Below are 15,053 nucleotides of genomic sequence, written 5' to 3'. Positions count from 1 at the left end.
CAGAGCTCCTGTTTGCACATCTGTTGGTGGTGTTGGGAGAAGTTCGAGCAGATGTCCATTCGTTGGGGACTGGTTCTAACTCAAGAGTACATCCCTGCGAACAACAGTAGAGCTTTTCTTTTTTAAGATTTTTATTTGACAGAGATACAGAAAGAATACAAGTAGACAGCAGGGGGAGAGGGAGAAGCAGACTCCGCCGAGCAGGGTGCCTGATGCGGGGCTGGATCCCAGGACCTGAGCCGAAGGCAGACGCTTCACCCACGGAGCCACCCAGGTGCCCCAGTAGGGCTGTTTTTTAACAAGCTCATTATGGATAGGCGATGTCCAAGATCCGTTCCATAACCACAACAAGGGAGACAGGAAACCGTACGCTGAGTCCACCGTCATCTGTGTGAGCAGTGACGGAGGAGGATATGCACATTTTTACTAGTGGGCAGAGGGGTATACAGAAGTATGGAAACAACGTGGAAATGCTCGTTGCCCCTGAAAATTCACTGTCGGGGTGGTACCAGCAAGGCTGGACCGGGCCCTGGGCTGTCCTGGCCCACCAGTGAGTCTTAGCTCAATGGCCCACACTGTGTTTACTCAACGCAGCGACCCCCAGGGTAGGCTTGAAAATGAGCTTGAGTCCCACACCTGCCTTCAGTAGCAGTCGCCCTGATGACATGTTACAGGGCGGCTGACCTGGAACCCCAGAAGGCAGAGGCCCCAGGAATATGCAAAGGGTCCCACCCCTACCCGCCCAGGGGCAGGAACAAGGCAAACAGAAGAAAGAAAGAGTTTATTCTTCACTGGAAACATCACATGCACTTTTAAAAATTTAAACTCTTTATTTAAACATTTCAATAGCATCTTATCAATTTGGTGGCAGCAAAAGCAGCACTACCAAAGACAAGTATTTTGAAAAGCATTTACAAAAATACCGTGCACAAAGTCCTATTCTGCATCTTTAAAAATAAATATTCAAAATATTTCCACCCCAACTCCCAAATTTAGTTTTATATAGGAAATTTTTGACTTATATATTTATCCTGTAATATCTGAAACATCTGTATACATTTTATCCAACTAAACTGCATAGGCATTATTGAGTCCCAATTCTAAAAGTGAAAAAAAATGCTACTTTATGGAGTTGAGGACAGTTGTGCAGTACACATAAAACCCCAGTCAGCACCATCACTTTCTGTTTCTGAAAATACAGTGTTTATGAGAACACGGAAAGAACGGTCTTAACCCAATAAAACTTAAATAATTTTTAAAACATCTGTAACACTTTAAGTGCCTTGCAAATATCTCATTTATAAAGTCTGCTCAGTAAAATAGTCTAAATATTAAATATTAATTATAAACAAAACAAGTCTCCTAGGAATTGAGAATGGCCGACATTTGTATTAAGAGGCAAATCCTGACGAAAGCCAGGAAGAAAAGTGCCGCCGTAAGAAAAATTATAAACCTACAACATAATGGTGAATTTGCCACACTGGACAGTGTCCTTGGAGAACCATCAGTAGAGTAAAAACTGAAGATTCTGAAAGACTGGGAGCACATTAGTGTTCAACTTTGCAGCAAGATTTAAAACAAAACCTGATGACATCCCCAAGGTTGGATTTCTGGGCTCCTATGGACACTGTGAGGTCCAATTCCAGGGTGGCCCCAAAGGGCGGAGACTTGCTGAGACTTGAGCCCTCTGTTCCAGCACTGGCTGAGGTCCAGACCACCACCCTTCTCAAATCAGACCCACTTCAAGCCCACAACAAACCAACCCATCCCGGATTCTGAACAGAAACAACACACCCAGGCCTGACTCTGAAAGTCTTTCTCAAGCAGGAGCAAACTAAGTAGAAAAAATTATTCCCTTCCTCCACCTGGGAACTTAAACTAACTACTGATGCTGAATAAAGAAGCAGCCCTCTCCTAAAGGAAAGGAGTTCAGAACTCTGAAATTTGGTGACGTTTTTCCCTGAAAGAAATGTGTGCTGGATGGAACAGGTCTGCCCCCAAAGTCCTTTAGACGGGCCAGTGAAAGGCTAAATATCAAACCTTCAAGAACACTTTGACCTTTAACTTCACTATCTCTGTTCCTGATGCCGAGAGCATACAAGTATCAAGAGCTTTCTGTTCAAAAACAAACCCCAGAACAACTACGCATTCCGCCGGATTCCCGCAGAGACGCGCCGTGGCCAGCTGGTCTCGGGGAAGCCAGGCATTCGCCAGGCAGGGTTTCCTGCGGACAGAAGAGCAAGCTGGGCGTCAGCCCCCACTGGCAGTCGGCAGCGTTTATTGAGGGGTGACATCCTCCCGATGCTCCGGGTGCCTGGTTCAGGAAGGGCTCCAGTGTTTGAGGCTGTCCCCATATATACAAAATGTACAAGAACCACAGGAGGGTCTCTACTCGACCGGCTCTCCATGAACTCTGAACCGATAGAGACACGTGTACTCAGGATGGCCCCAGTTGGAGAGAATCCGAAGCTCTACTATCTGGAAAGCTCCGTCAGGTCTCTTCTGAAATGGAAAGGGGAGGGGAAACACCTGATTCACAGTAATAGCCCAGGCCCAGTCACTTCCCCCACTCTGCCATCCGACAGGAAGTAGCCATGTGGGAAATTTAGTGTCAGTGTCAACTCCGTCATCTGTCATCAGACACAGAGCTCAGGCAAATGGACTCCTCATAAGCCACAGATTTACTTTCAGCGTCAAAAACAGGACGCCTGTGTGCAGAGCAAAATATACACTACAAAGGCTTGTTTGGGAAGAACTAGGAAGCTCAGATTCCACTTCCCTCTGGCGCTGACGCCCACGTGCACCCTGGCAGCTCTCCTGCCCACTGGACAGAAGGAACCTACAGGCCCCCAGGAGCCGTGCAAGTTCTTACCAGAACGTGGAACATCTGGAGTGATTCCCCTTCCTGATCATACACGAACTGTCCCAGAAGCTGCCCTTCCTCTTGGTATTCATTTTCTAATCCCTGAAACCGAAACCAGATAGTCATCAAGTAAAGGAAAAAGGACACTGCCGTTCGTTAGGATGGGAGGAGGCAAGCATCACTATGATCTTCCCCAGAAGTCCTGTCAAATGCTCTGCAGTGTGTTAAGGGCTTCCCATAGTCACAGCAGCCCCGTGAGGCAGGCATTACTCTTCCCGTCACACAGGTAGGCAAAACCACACCACAACTGGTGAGCTAACAAGAGACATGGGACTGAATGTCCAACTGCACAGACCCCACCGTCACCCAGTGGCTCACAGTGCCCTCAACACCCCAAGTGGAACTTGAGGAGCCTGGAAAAAGGACAGCGGGCCACCTCACACTGAGAACAGACGGGGGTGCCGGGGGCTGGTGTGCAGTGTGGGCAGAGTCTCCGTCAGGGAAGATGAGCAGGTTCTGTGAGGGAGAGCCGTGTAAAGGAGCTTTGTCCAGAGAACTACATGCTTCATACAGGGAAGGCAGGGCTGTGCTCTGTGTGTTGCCACAAGGAAGTCACCAAAAGGAAACAGAGGTGACTGCTAGAGCGCGTCATCACGGGGAAGGACTGCCTGGTGTGGGATGCATGGAGGCAACAATGGGCCATGGGCACATGTGGCCAAATGCTGAATCGAGACCAACACCGGGAAGTGCGTCTGTATGTGACCCCTGACTAGCGTTTCTGTACAGAGCAGCTCAGGTATGCATGGGGAAGCTAAGATCCCAAAAGAAAAATGAGTAAAAACGAAATGGACCTACAAAAAACAAAGGAAAGTACATGTGAAATGCAAAGCAACATCGATGAAATATGCGGTTTTCACCTGTCAAGTTAGCAGAGATTAGAATAAGAGGGCACAGGGAGGTCAGTGCTGGTCACCTGCCCGCAGCAAGGGGTCAGTAGCCCTGCAGACGCTCGTGCCCTGCCTGCCCCCTCTGCAGTGAAGCACGCAGGGCTGTGAGCGCCTGGTCTGAGGGAGTGAGGGACAGCTGAAGTCACAGCGGGCAAACCGGAGAGATACATCCGGGTTTAGCTACAGAATGGTATTTTGTGCTATTTAAAGAAATGTGCAAAGAGTTAATGCCATCAGGACACGTGGGTGGCTCAGTCGGTTAAGGGTCTGCCTGTGGCTCAGGTCATGATCTCAGGGTCCTTGGGATCGAGCCCTGCATCGGGCACCCCGCACAGCAGGGAGTCTGTTTCTCCCTTTCCCTCTACCTGCTGCTCCCCCTGCTCTGCGCATTCTCTCTCAAATAAAATCTTTAAGGGAAAAAAAAAAGTAGTTAATTGCCATCAAAAAATATCTATGGAAAGTTTGTTTTTTTACACTAAGAAACAGAATTTTATGAACCGTGTTTTCTCGACTGTATTTTTTAGAAAGAAAGGAGAGAGCAGAAAATGCCGCAGCATGAACAATGGCTTTTCCGGGGGCTCTTTTTCCAACTTGTGTGTGGGAAATGTCCTGTCAACTGAGCAGGAAACAGTTTACAGCCCAACGGCCCTATGTTCTCTGGAAACAGAACTCGGCAGGTCCACAGACTGGGGAGCAGCAAACACACTATGTATAAGCTGCCTCCCCAGGGAAGGGCTGAGATGGCGCCCTCCGCGTCAGATCTACTAAGAGCACTGAAGGGCTTGGCAGGGGGGACAGAAGCCAGCCTCTGCCACTGGGCTCATCTCCGGGTAGGTCCCAGAGCGGGAGGAGGAGGAGAACGGGAGCCAGCTCACTCACATAGACGGCGAAGTCCTTGGGGGCGCTGGTGATGTTGCCCGTGGGCGAAAGGGTCTTCGGTATGTGCTCCAGGGTGAAGGTGGTGGGGCGGATCTTCATGGAGAGCCGGACCACGAGGTAGCCCTGCGAGCCTCTGAACGCCCAGCAGTTACCTGGATGGATGTCAGGCTAGGGAAGAGGCAGAAGACAACGACTTAGTCCACCTGACCCTCGATCCATGTGGGGGCTGGAGCACTGACCCACCCTGCACTGTGAGAACTCCATCTGGAGGGGCGCCTGGGTGGCTCAGTTGGTTGGATGACTGCCTTCAGCTCAGGTCATGATCCTGGAGTCCCAGGATCGAGTCCCGCATTGGGCTCCCAGCTCCATGGGGAGTCTGCTTCTCCCTCTGACCTTCTCGCTCATGCTCTCCCTCACTCTCTCTCAAATAAATAAGATCTTTAAAAAAGAAAAAAAGAGAGAACTCCATCTGGAACTTCTGACTCCCTACACACTTACCCAGTAACAGCCCACAGGTGGCCAGAAGCCTCACCTATCACAGGAGGTTGATCAACACATGGCATAGACGCATGTGATCTGCTGTATTCTTACAACGAAATAAGCTGGAGGAAATTGTAAGAGGAAACCTACTGTTGACAGCATTTTGTTTATAAACACACATCTGCCCGAAGGGAGGCTGCTCAGCTCAAACCCCCTTGTGAAGGGTCAAATGCAGGGATACGAGCTCTTTAGAACGCACCTGACATTTTAAAACTTGAAATACAGAAACACGAAAACAATAATAACACGGAAGACTTTTTGCAAAGTAAAAAAACCACGATAAACAAAATGAAACGACAAACTGGGGAAAGGCTTGTGCAGAGGGGGGCCGTCTCCAGTATGGGAGTGAGCCTCCCAACATTTACGTCAGCCAGCACCTTCAACAAAACTGGGCGAGGCAAGCATGGTTTTAAAAAAGTAAATCTACATGGTCCTCAAACATAGGAAAAGGTGCTCCACCTACAGAGTAACAAGAGAAATACACACTTAAGCCACAGGTATCGTCCTTTCTCACCAAAAAGATCAACAGTAACACCGGGAGCCGTGGAACCCTGCATGCTAACTGCTGGTCAGTACACACAACATACCCCCTCTTAAGGAGCATCATTTGGGAATAGCCAGCAGAGCTCCTCACCCAGTGACCCTCTGACCCGCAGTCCCCTGCTATCCCTAGGATACACTGGCAAAAACAAAAAATCACAGGCGTGGGCCCCTGTGCGGCTCAGTCGGTTAAGCATCTGCCTTCAGCTCAGGTCACCATCCCAGAGTCCTGGGACTGAATCCCGCGTAGGGCTCCCTGCTCTGCGGGGAGCCTGCTTCTCCCTCTGACCTTCCCCCGTCATGCTCTCTCTCTCAAATAAATAAACAAAAAAAAACCAAAATGACAGGCGTGGGGATATTTTGTTGGGAGAGGACCTTTAACAGCCTGAGAGGAGCCACCATGCCTATTGCCGCGCAAGCTGAGTGTGCGGTGCCGACCAGAGCACGCCACGTGCGCGTGTGCGCTCCCAATGCAGAACAGGCAGGGAAGGGGCAGGCGCGTGGTGATCCCTCCACCAGATGCTTACACTTGGAGTCATTCTTGGTGGATCCTTTGTTCTCACCATGCAGCCTTTCTGTCTGCCCTGTGAAAACGATCTGGGCCCTCCAAGGTTATGCTCTGTCCCCATATGGCGCTGCAGGGACACTGCAGGTCCCCTGGGCACCCCTCTGGGCGTTGTTGACAGCAAAGTGCCTCCAGGAGTCCCCTCCCTGGGAACAGTTTCCCCAGTACCGTGGAGACTGGGCTTCGCATGGGTTCCCAGGGAGTGGCACCATTCAGTGAGCCCCGGCTGTGCCCTCTACAAAAAGGATTGGGCCTGAGCCCCAGGAGGGCTGGGGAGCAGTTTCGGACACCCCCACCAGCGCTCAGTCACGGCGATGCTGTGTCTGCTGTTCCCAGATCCTACAAAAATTCTTTACTTCTAAGAAGCCAATCACCTATTCCTCCAATCTCATTCCAGATAATGGTTCCTCCTCTTCAACCCTCCCCATTCCGGTTCCTTTAGGAGTTCTCCTGACAATGCATTCCCTCGCTCACATGGCTAACATCTGAATGCCAGCTCCTGGAGACCGCCGGATGCAGTCGCCTCACAGACACAATGCCGCGGGGTCCGTGTGGCATCGTGGGGACGCCAGAACATCAAGCCCTCCACACTGTCTGAGGCCGCCGAGGTGATGCCTGCCTGCGGGGGTCCCGTGAGCGGCTGCAAATTGGAGCCGGGGGAGCGATGGTACTTCCTGGCCAGTGCTCACGCCCACAGGGAGGCCGCCCATGCACACCCATCACAGCTGGGTTCCCAAGGACCAGAGGAGGACGACAGCACCAGGGCATCGAAATTTTCAGTTAACTGATACCGCATGGTCAGATGAATTAGTAAACTCTTGTTTTCAAAGAAAAGGACAACCACCGTGGGGATATTTCACACGAGAGGAATTGTTTGAATCTTCTTCAGAACAGTCATACAAGGCAGCACTTTAGGAAACAAACGTGCACATGTGACGATATAAGTCCTTCCTCCCCAGCCTCTGTAACTGACTGTGTGACACGAGCCTTGTGCAGCAGCCGTGCAGCCCATGGGTGGCCCTGGAGGCCCCGAGGGAGCATGGGCAGCCTCGCCAGCTGGTGTGAGCCAGGTGCCACACACAGTGGTACAAGGGAGGGGTCTCCACCCGCTCTGCCCCTTCAACAAGCAGGGAAGCACAACCTGTCTCAGCAGGGACCCCTGCGGCCATCAGCGGGGCCGGGCCGCGCTGCAGGTATGCACCAGAGGGACAAGGGTGCTAGGCATAGCCAAAGCCAGGGCACCGAGGGCTCCCATGGGTGTGCGGACCCCCAGAGCTAAACCATCGGGCCAGCAGCCCCCTGCAGGGACACACGCCATGCCACACTCACAGGTGGCCACAGAGTGGCTCCTGGCTACCCCCGCGACACGAGGGAGGGGCAGCCAAATCAGGACTAACCTGGATCACGACGCGTGGGGACTGTGAGAAATACCAGAGCGGGATCCCAAAGAGGCTGATGAGCGCAGTCTTGGTCTCGTATGTCTCAGAGCAGCGTGTGCTCAGGATGCTCCCACCTTAAAACAAGGTTCAGAGCAGCCTCAGTGTCTGCGTCCACCCCCGACCCCCAGCCCCCAACCTAGAGCCACCTCAGCATCTGCGCCAACCCCCGACCCCCAGCCCCTGACCCAGAGCTGCTTCAGCGTGTGCGCCAACCCCTGACCCCCAACCCCCAACCCAAAGCCACCTCAGTGTCTGTGCTGATCCCCAACCCCCAGCCAATGACCCAGAGCCGCCTCAGCGTCTGCGTTGACCCCTGACCCCCAGGCCCTAACCCCTGACTCCCGGCCACTGACTCCTGGCCCCCAACCCAGAGCCGCCTCAGCAACCCCCAACCCCGGCCCCTGACACTCGGGCAGGGGTCTACCCCCTGCAGGGACCACCCAGCAGGGATTCGCTGCAACGGCTGAACATTCTCAAGCTTCCACTTTGACAAACAGCAGTTGACTTCACGGTCAGCCCAGCCTCACACAGACATCTCCCAAGTTCGGGGGACACAGGCACCACCCCCAAAGCAGCAGCCTGTCTGCCACTCTAGCAGTGGTGACTCGGAATGTGCTTCCGTGCCTCTTACTAGAGAAAGAGCAGGGGCGCCTGGGTAGCTCAGTGGGTTGGGCTGCTGCCTTCGGCTCAGGTCATGATCTCAGGGTCCTGGGATCGAGTCCCACATCAGGCTCTCTGCTCAGCAGGGAGCCTGCTTCCCTCTCCCTCTCTCTCTGCCTGCCTCTCTGCCTACTTGTGATCTCTGTCAAATAAATGAATAAAACCTTTAAAAAGAAAAAAAAAAAAAAAAAAAGAAAGAGCAGCGCCTCTAATAGGCACTGTGGTTCCCTGACAGGTGTGTGTCATAGAGGGCCAACCGTCCCCAGCATGATAACAGGCAGACCTCAGTGGCTGCCCGGGGGGCCAGGGTCAGGAGCCACATCTGCTAACCTGACAGGCCCAGGGCTCTATCGGGGGTGACCTAAGTATTCCGGAACGACTACACTGAAAACCACTGAATCCCAGTGCTTAAACAGGGTGAAGATTAGCTTATGTAAATTCTATCTCCATTAAAAAGAAAAAACGAAACAAAAAATATATCCAATTGGCCCCTCAACAGGAAATCAGGCAGACAGGGTGCTGGTGCCATGACAAGATGCTGTGGGAAGCAACAACAAATACTCGAGAAAAAACAGTATAAAATAAAAGCTGCTGAGAAGTTTGTATTCCAGGCAGGGGGACTGCCAAGGTGGGGGGCCCATCAAAGCCCCCCGACAAAGGCAGCTGTGGGGCTGCAATTCGACTCCTCCTCTGATCGTGAGCCAGCAGAACCAGGAATTTAAAGAAATCAAGACCTTGCTGATCAACAGACCTGAACTTCTGAACCTCTTGATTACCTTTCTAAAGGTTCTAGCCTCATTTAAATTAAAAAAAAAAAAAATTGGCATACTTAAATATGGACCCCATAAAAAACAATCCTTTAACTTACAGAGTCAACGAATGCCCTGAGTAATGACAGAACCTTCGGTTCAGCATCATCAAAATTACCGCAATTCTACAGGATGTACAAGTCTGTCAGGATCAGCTACGCTCCCGAGAAAACAATGACCCAGCTGAATGGTTAAAACAGCATTTGATGTCTCTGAATTGAAATGGTTTCTTCATAAATCACTGCATTTCAAAAATGTGTAATTAAAATCACTTAATATTCTAAAAAAGTCATTCTCCACAAAATATACGCTAACAACAGTTCAGAGCCTTCCTGACTTGGGGACGCTGGGAGGGCAAGGGGGTCGTGCACAGCGGAGCTCCAGGCCAGCGCAGGGCCTGCAGGGACCAGTTCCTGACCAGGGCCATCACACGGATTGCCACACTGGCAGGGGAGAGTAAACCAAGTCACAGGTGCCCTACAGGGCTCTCTGACCCTTTCATCAGCTACCATGCATCAAGAACCTCCTTCCTCTGAGAAAATGCAGGTTCAACTAGCCATTGATCTACAAGTCCTATATTTTAAGAAAACCACAATTTTCGGTGACACAGATGGTAGATACCAAAACCTCCCCTAACTGTGTCCCTTGGAGCCTTCACCCCTCATGCAGTACAGACATTCACCCATTTCCTCAAAGAAATGCTCCCATGCTTGATCCTGGGGCACCATCCCAAACGTCACCAAAGGGGCAGGTGACATTAGATGTGTGGACCACAACGCTTCCCTACAGCACCATTCTGGTGGCTCACACACACCTGGCCCAGAGGACAGAGGCCCAAGCCCGGTGCCTTGCACCACTTGCCCCAACTTAACAGACCGCCACGTTCCCCTTCATGTCTCTGCAGAACTCAAGCAGCCCCCCACAGCTCTGCTCATGGTGAGGTATCACAGACAGCCTCTGTCCGCCACCTTGTCGCCCCCACGGAGGGAAGGCTCCCACGGGGCTGGTCCCCGTGTGCAGCAGGCATGAACCCGCCACTCACTGGATACCTGGAGGGACATGTGCTCACGCCACCAAGCGCTCTGGGAAACAGTCTGAGAACTGCTGCTCTAGTGTCTGTTATGGCACTTTGACACGTCAATTAAAAAAAAGAGAAATCACACTTGACCTCACGCCAGATCACAAACAACCAATGCTTCTGCGTCAGGAAACTCTGATATACCCAGAAGAACCCAAAAGTTTTCAAATGCCCCCAGCCTGGGATTCTGCTGATGCAAGGAATTACACGGGCTTCTGCCAACCTATGTGAGAGCCACACAGGTCACCAGCAGCTCGTCCACGGGAGAAGCTGACAGTTCCCTAGATGGAAAGCGCGAGGGGCGTCCCTGGAATGATGCCCTTTCTCAGCATCAGCTTCCAGACTGCTTGTGAGTGGGCAGGCAGCAGCTGGCCACCAGGTGACCGCTGTAGTCAGTAAGCAGAAGCTCACTCACCGCCAGACTCCAGAGCGAAGTCCACCATGCCAGTCTTATCCTGGGAATACAGCTTTAAAGCATTGTTGACAATGACGCGTGCTTGCTGGATGGAGCCAAGGGCATCGTGGGGAAGACAAGACTCAGCGTTAATGGGAAAATGAAGGCCAGACGTTTCCTCCAAGAACACATTTTCAGTTAATTGTATTTGGGGGCAATAGGGTTGGGGGGTTCAGTCCTGTGCCCCCACCGCAGGGGCCTTCGTGTGGACGTGGGACTGGGCTGCCCTGTCACCCAGGACTTACACGGCCACAAAAATCCTCAGCGGGAGAATCTGTGGGTTCCCCAGAGTAAAGCAAGGACTAGGGTCTGGGACAGCAGCTCGGCACCGCGCTCCTGGGCAGTTTCTGTGACTGCAGATGCTATACAGTCGCCCAGGTGGACGGGATCTCTGGGATGCGAGCAGCTGGGTCCCAGCCACAGGGCTGTACTGAGCACCCGTGGCATCACCGCCCCAGCTCGGGCACAACACGCACGGCACCCCAGTCTCCTACACACTCACCGCCTCCGTGATTCCCGAAACCCCCGCCTCCTTGGCAGCAGACACCACAGTTTCAGAATCCGGAACCTGCTTCGTCACGGAGATGTAGTGCGTAATGTTCTTCAGGATCTGCAGCTCCAAATCCCGTAACAGAGCCTGCAGGTCGTCCTTGCTCACGAACCGAGAAGACAGCGCCTGCAGCAGCCAGTCTGGGGACCCGCCCTGCTCCCCGTCCGAGAACAGGAGTCTGATGGTTTCTCGGACCTGGGCATCTACCTAGGAAAACCACACGCAAGCAGAACATGAAGTAACTGTTCTAACAAAATCCTCAACACTCCTCTTCTGTCACCTGAACACCTTGAAACTCTCACAAGGCTTCTCAAATATCCATCCTGTAACTGCGACAACTCTCCTCCTTCACAGTCTGAGAAGCGCTCCAGAAATGCTGGGTTACAGACAATGGGAACAGAAGAGCACCCGGGGAGCTGAGGCCAGAGCGCCTCCGTCCACCTTGTCAGCAGGCGTTCGGCGCAGGGCGCCCCGGAGGTCGGTGCAGAGACAGGGGAGCCCCTGGTCTTTGAACCTGGGCCGGCGAGGAACCAGCCACACCAGCAACTGAGGTGTTACTTCGCGTATGCTAACAACGCCCTTGCGCGTCATTTCCACACCCCCCTCTCGCTCGGCTGGGGAGAAATAACACAGGGAGGCCCAGCCCGGCCCCTCAGAGCTCCAGAGCATCGCACACCACAGACACCTCACTACGCCCTCCCCATCCCCGCCTGCCAGCACTTCCACTTCTGCTGGGGGAGCCCCGAGAGTATGGCTGCTACTGGCTAGGAGTGTGCATCTTTGTAACTGCTCGGCACCCCCAGACAGCCCACCCCCAAAACGCTGGGGGCACTCACGACGCCGCCAGGTGAGCCTGGGAGCCCTGTCCTCCTCCTCCCCACAAACGCCGTCAGGGGAATGCTTCCTCCATGGCCCCACTGTCCCCTCTCCTGGCGACTTCAGGAGCTCTCTGCTGAGCAGAAATCAGTGTACCACCTGTGTCGGAATTCCTCTTTCCCAACCCGCCATTCCGCCTCTGCCTCGCGATGACGATGACGTCTACCGTGCGAACCTTCATGGCTGCACTTGCACACAGCTGTTCACGTATGAATGTCCGGACTTTCTCTCTGTATGGGCGGCGTGGGCCCAATGCGCCCGACACGCCACCCCACGAGGCAGAGGCAGCGTGACCCCGCCGGGCTGGCACGTGGCCATGTGCATGTAAAGAAGCGTGGGAAGCAGCACAGTGAAGCGTTCACGAGTTACAGGAAATCCCAGGAGAGCTATTCACTACTTTATCTCCGATGTTTAAACACTTCATATGTAAGAAAATAAAAGGTTTTAGAGAAAGTTGAAATCGACTTAATAAACCTAAACTTCAAGCGTTCTTTTCCTTTCTGTGAGAAGACTTTCCCCAACTTGCCTTTCCGTGGATGCTACGGACCTCCTCACAGCTGCTCTTCAGATGCTGCCAACTGGACAGTTCGGACTTCAGCCGACTGAGCTCCAGCTCCAGGTGCGTGACCACAGAAAGGAGGCGCTCCTCTTCCTCGGCGCCGCTGCTCAGTGCATGGGAGGAGGGAGGAGGAGAGAAGTCCGCTGTCAGCAGTCACACATGCGTCAACGTGGCTACAGACTCATGGGGGGGACCAGCGCCACCCCAGACCAGTCGAGACTACACCCGCCTCCACCTGTCCCACCTTAACGTGGACACCAACCATCAGCTTCGAGTCAGAGCCCACAGAGACCCCGCCCCACCAGTGCACGCAGCGTGTCCACGCACCCCATTCGTGTCCAGTCACGCACCCGCAGAAATGAGACAATATTTATCAATGATCACCATAAAGTTGAATATGAAATTTTCAAGCTAATAGAACAGATAACTGAATTAAAAATGTATGGCTTCAGGGGCGCCTGGGTGGCTCAGTGGGTTAAGCCGCTGCCTTCGGCTCGGGTCATGATCTCAGGGTCCTGGGATCGAGTCCCGCATCGGGCTCTCTGCTCAGCAGGGAGCCTGCTTCCCTCTCTCTCTCTCTGCCTGCCTCTCCATCTACTTGTGATTTCTCTCTGTCAAATAAATAAATAAAATCTTTAAAAAAAAAATGTATGGCTTCAGAGTTTAATAATTCCAATTTATATAGGAATTATACATTATAACGCAATATATTGCAGTATTATATTTTTTTATTAAGTCAGTGTAGTTGGTGAGACACCAATAATTCATTCCTCAAAAAAGCAGACTTCAGGATAAACCTTTTAGGATCTGTGTGTCAGCATACCAACACACCTTTTTATGGCAGTAAAGGGTCTGGAAGGGAGTAAAATGTATTAACACTCAAATCTATCCCTCAGGAAGGATACATGGGACGTGCAGTGACATAGGGTCTCTAACACACACAGGAGCCAGAGATGGGATGGTTAGTTAAAGCTCATGTATGGTCTGAGCAGAGATGCAGGAAACCCTAGAGCAACAGGAAACCCTAGAGCAACAGGAGGGGACAGGTGTCCTATCTAGACACACATGGTAGGGGTGCAGAGAGTCCATGTCAATAAAATGAGAGGTGTGGGGAAAGGTGCAGTGAGTGAATCAAGGAAAAGGGCAAGGCCACACTTCCAGGAGATTTCAGGGGGATAGACAAAAGCAGCCCATGTACCACACCCCCAGGAAACAATCAGGGATAGGAGGATCACTCAGATTGCCAAAAACATAGGTCGGGGCGCACAGAGCCACACACATGCCTGAACAGCTGCCGTGACACCACGCCCAGATGCAGATGCCTGCCCGCACCGGGGTCCTGGCCTGGCTCTGAGAGCACCCTGGCAGTAAGGCTCTTGGTCCTCAGATGGCACCAAGGGCCACCCAGAAAGACACAGCTGGGAGCACGTCCACCAGAAAGCCCAGAACGCACGGTGCACAAAGCGCTCCCTCAGGGACGTCTGCTTTGTTCACACAAACACGAGACCAGTATTAACTCATCTGAAAGTAGCCTACCTAGCTGTTCTCAGCTTGGTCTGTTCTAGTTCCTTCTGGATGGCCTAAAAAAGTAGGAGAAAGACCTGTTTAAATAGGAGCTATATACCAACATTTCATAAATCACACACTTAACATTATTTCTATATGGAACTACATGTTTTTACCCGTGACTTTTTCCCCCTTTAGTTCAAAGCCCAGACCTGCCTGCTGGTTGGAAGGCAAGGGATTTTCACTTTTTCAAAATAAATGTGGGGTTTTTTGGTTGTTTTCTTAAGGATTATACCATTCTTTTTTTTTTTTTTTTTTTTTGCTTTTTTAAGTAATCTCTATACCCACCACGGGGCTTGAACCCACGACCCCAAGGTCAAGAATCACATGCTCTTCCAACTGAGCCAGCCAGGCACCCCTCAAAATAAACCCTAAGAAGACATACAAGAAACATTCAGAGAGGCACAGAAATCACACGAAACACCTTGATGGACATTCAAAACAGCAGCTCCTGCAACCAGTACCCAGGCCACAGAAAACATCGTTGGCACCTCTGGGAAGTCATTTTTGAAAGGGGAAGGACCAGACTGTGACAGAGTCAAACATGGAGAGAGGACTCAGGAACAGGGTCTATTCATAGATGGGGGCTGACACCACCACACCACGTGGGGAAGCCGTGTCCATTCAAACTCCAGCTGAACAAGGTCAGACTCCCCCAGCACAAAACAAAGCAAGGACTACGCTCCTGGCCTCTGGCTTCCTTCTCCAGCCTTCCCCTCCCCATTGAT

General features: G+C 52.0%; 1 protein-coding gene across 4 annotated transcripts in view; it reads right to left on the bottom strand.

The window, feature by feature from the left end:
• Positions 1 to 810: 810 nt before the first annotated feature.
• The window catches only part of SUN1 (Sad1 and UNC84 domain containing 1), a 55,417-nt gene continuing 41,174 nt past the window's right edge, over positions 811 to 15,053 (bottom strand). For 3 of the 4 annotated variants that reach the window (XM_044233430.1, XM_044233433.1, XM_044233432.1), the window contains 8 exons: positions 14,296 to 14,339; positions 12,727 to 12,862; positions 11,277 to 11,531; positions 10,736 to 10,820; positions 7,732 to 7,847; positions 4,690 to 4,857; positions 2,873 to 2,965; positions 811 to 2,502 (listed from right to left, as the gene is read on the bottom strand). In XM_044233430.1, coding sequence (XP_044089365.1) covers positions 2,389 to 2,502; positions 2,873 to 2,965; positions 4,690 to 4,857; positions 7,732 to 7,847; positions 10,736 to 10,820; positions 11,277 to 11,531; positions 12,727 to 12,862; positions 14,296 to 14,339 — 1,011 coding nt within the window. In that variant the 3' untranslated portion in view covers positions 811 to 2,388. The remainder of the gene's footprint in view (positions 2,503 to 2,872; positions 2,966 to 4,689; positions 4,858 to 7,731; positions 7,848 to 10,735; positions 10,821 to 11,276; positions 11,532 to 12,726; positions 12,863 to 14,295; positions 14,340 to 15,053) is intronic. The other variant, XM_044233431.1, reaches the window with a different exon arrangement.

The sequence above is a fragment of the Neovison vison genome, chromosome 14 (assembly GCF_020171115.1).
Source record: "Neovison vison isolate M4711 chromosome 14, ASM_NN_V1, whole genome shotgun sequence".
Taxonomy (NCBI): Eukaryota; Metazoa; Chordata; class Mammalia; order Carnivora; family Mustelidae; genus Neogale; species Neogale vison.
Note: the sequence above shows the minus strand (reverse complement) of the source record. Positions and strands in the feature narration are given on the sequence as shown.